The 2,110-nt window shown below is 37.8% G+C and overlaps 1 protein-coding gene across 1 annotated transcript in view; it reads left to right on the forward strand.

Moving 5' to 3' along the window:
• The window catches only part of LOC109861074, a 5,813-nt gene extending 4,487 nt beyond the window's left edge, over positions 1 to 1,326 (forward strand). The window contains exon 4 of the mRNA XM_020440582.1: positions 1,171 to 1,326. Coding sequence (XP_020296171.1) covers positions 1,171 to 1,326 — 156 coding nt within the window. The remainder of the gene's footprint in view (positions 1 to 1,170) is intronic.
• The last annotated feature ends 784 nt before the right edge of the window (positions 1,327 to 2,110 follow it).

Consider the following 2,110-nt stretch of genomic DNA (forward strand, 5'->3'; position numbering starts at 1 on the left):
AATCGTACGGTGTCGAATAATTTGGTGTCGAATAAATCTGTGTCGAATCGAGCGGTGTCGAATCGTACTGTGGTCAATAGAGTATCACCCGAGCAGCAGACGTAATAGCCTATGCTGAACGCCTTGTGATGTTGATACGTATATAACGTTTGCTGCGTCTCTCCATCAATTTTGTGTAATACGCTCTCAAGGTCGACGTATACTACAAATGGGAGACGTTTCTTCCTGCTATGATTATTGAAACTGGGCAATTTGTTGTCCTCCGCTGGTAACCGAATCGCGCAGTTATTCATTTTTCCGCAATCTACGGTGTGGACAACTTATCCAGAGAATGGAAATAGTGTAAACATCTGCAAATATATAATACATTAATTTTTCAGTATCTCTTACGTACACATATAATGCAAGCATACCTTTCGCAAATATATTTTTTTCCATTATGCTTATTTAATTGTGTGCTCACGAGTCGAGACAGATTTTTTATACATGCAAAGTGCCCACGATTAACGTTTCGTGGATCCGAAACGTAGAGCAAGTTTACGTGTTTCTCTCTCTTTTGCTCTGGGAGACGTATTGGGAAGATGACAAGGTCGTTTTTCGGTTTGTTCTTCTTTTTCCTCTTCAGTTCTATGTTGTACACGTTGACAGAGATGTCGTTAAGCCGTTCAAATTTTGATATTTGGTTTACACTCATTGGAAACTCAATGTCCTGAAGATTTAGTACTGTTGTATAGTGAGGATACGATGATATTCGGTGTCCATTTTTTTTGGCCGTATAAAGAGCAGCGACTACTGACCATGGAAAGCATGCATTATCCTCGGATAGCACGTTAAGCACCGCTCTCTTAAACTTAACTTCTGGCGGCAAATTTATATGACATCCTGCACGCAATGGATTGTACTTGTTCACATTTACAATTAAATTGAATATACGTAACAAGGCCCACCCACTATCACGTTCCTGAAATTCATCTAAAGACGCTAACGTGGGTTCACCATGACGTATCGCTCGTACCGTCACTCGTCTAAATTGGTTGTACAAAAGAGTTCTGAATTTCTTGTTGTTATATTTTTATTGGCGCGTTTACCTTTCTATATAAATTCACCATTGAACACTGTATTGATTTTCAGACTATTGTGTTTCTCAATGGCATTTTGTACTTTTTCTAGCACTGTACTTTTTGCGTGTTCGAGAAAATGGCAAGGTTCGATATGATTTTCATTAATGATAGCACCTGTCATTACCCTACTTCCAAAAGCGGTGTCTATCTCTTGCCACGTATGTCCATGTCCAGCACCAATGTATACAAATTGTCTGTGCAGTGAATTTTTCAAACTTTCGAGTCGAGCAATTCTAGCAACAAGCGATTGTTGCGATTGTTGAAGTCTGATTCCTACAGACAGTCGCGGACGCTTGTTCCGATTATGTTCATCCAATAATTTAAGACATTCGTCACATTGCTACTCCCACGCGACAACTTCTTTTCGCGAATTCAAACGTGTCGATTGCTCCAATACATTACGCTCTAACTGTGCGAGTATAGTTTCCATTTCGTCATTCTTATAACACACTGATTGATCATTCACTCTGATGTTCTAATGAAATACTGATTTCATGTAACGGTTTTGTCTTTTTATAGTGTATTTGTTTACTGATGTTGCATTTTGTTAATGCTAGATTGTTGCAACCATTTAAGAAAACTGAAATGTACTAAAAAAGAACTAAAATGTTTGCGAAACATAATTCTAAATACGTGATCAAATCGATGAAAACTGATATTCGACAAAAAAATCTACTGTTTGCGTACTTTACGAGCTATACATATAGCAATTTTATAATTGTTACATTTTAATTTTATAATTGTTTTATTTAACCTTTACGCTGCCGGGATTTGAAGAGCATTATGTCCCTTAGAAAATTCCCAAATTTTGTGGTTGTGTCTTTTATATAACTTATATAAAGTTGCGATCGGGTGATACTCTATTGACCACAGTACGATTCGACACCGCTCGATTCGACACAGATTTATTCGACACGAAATTATTCGACACCGTACGATTCGACACGAAATTATTCGACACCGTACGATTCGACACGAAATTATTCGAC

The sequence above is a fragment of the Pseudomyrmex gracilis genome, unplaced genomic scaffold (genome assembly GCF_002006095.1).
Source record: "Pseudomyrmex gracilis isolate BER0280 unplaced genomic scaffold, ASM200609v1 scaffold_561, whole genome shotgun sequence".
Lineage (NCBI taxonomy): Eukaryota > Metazoa > Arthropoda > Insecta > Hymenoptera > Formicidae > Pseudomyrmex > Pseudomyrmex gracilis.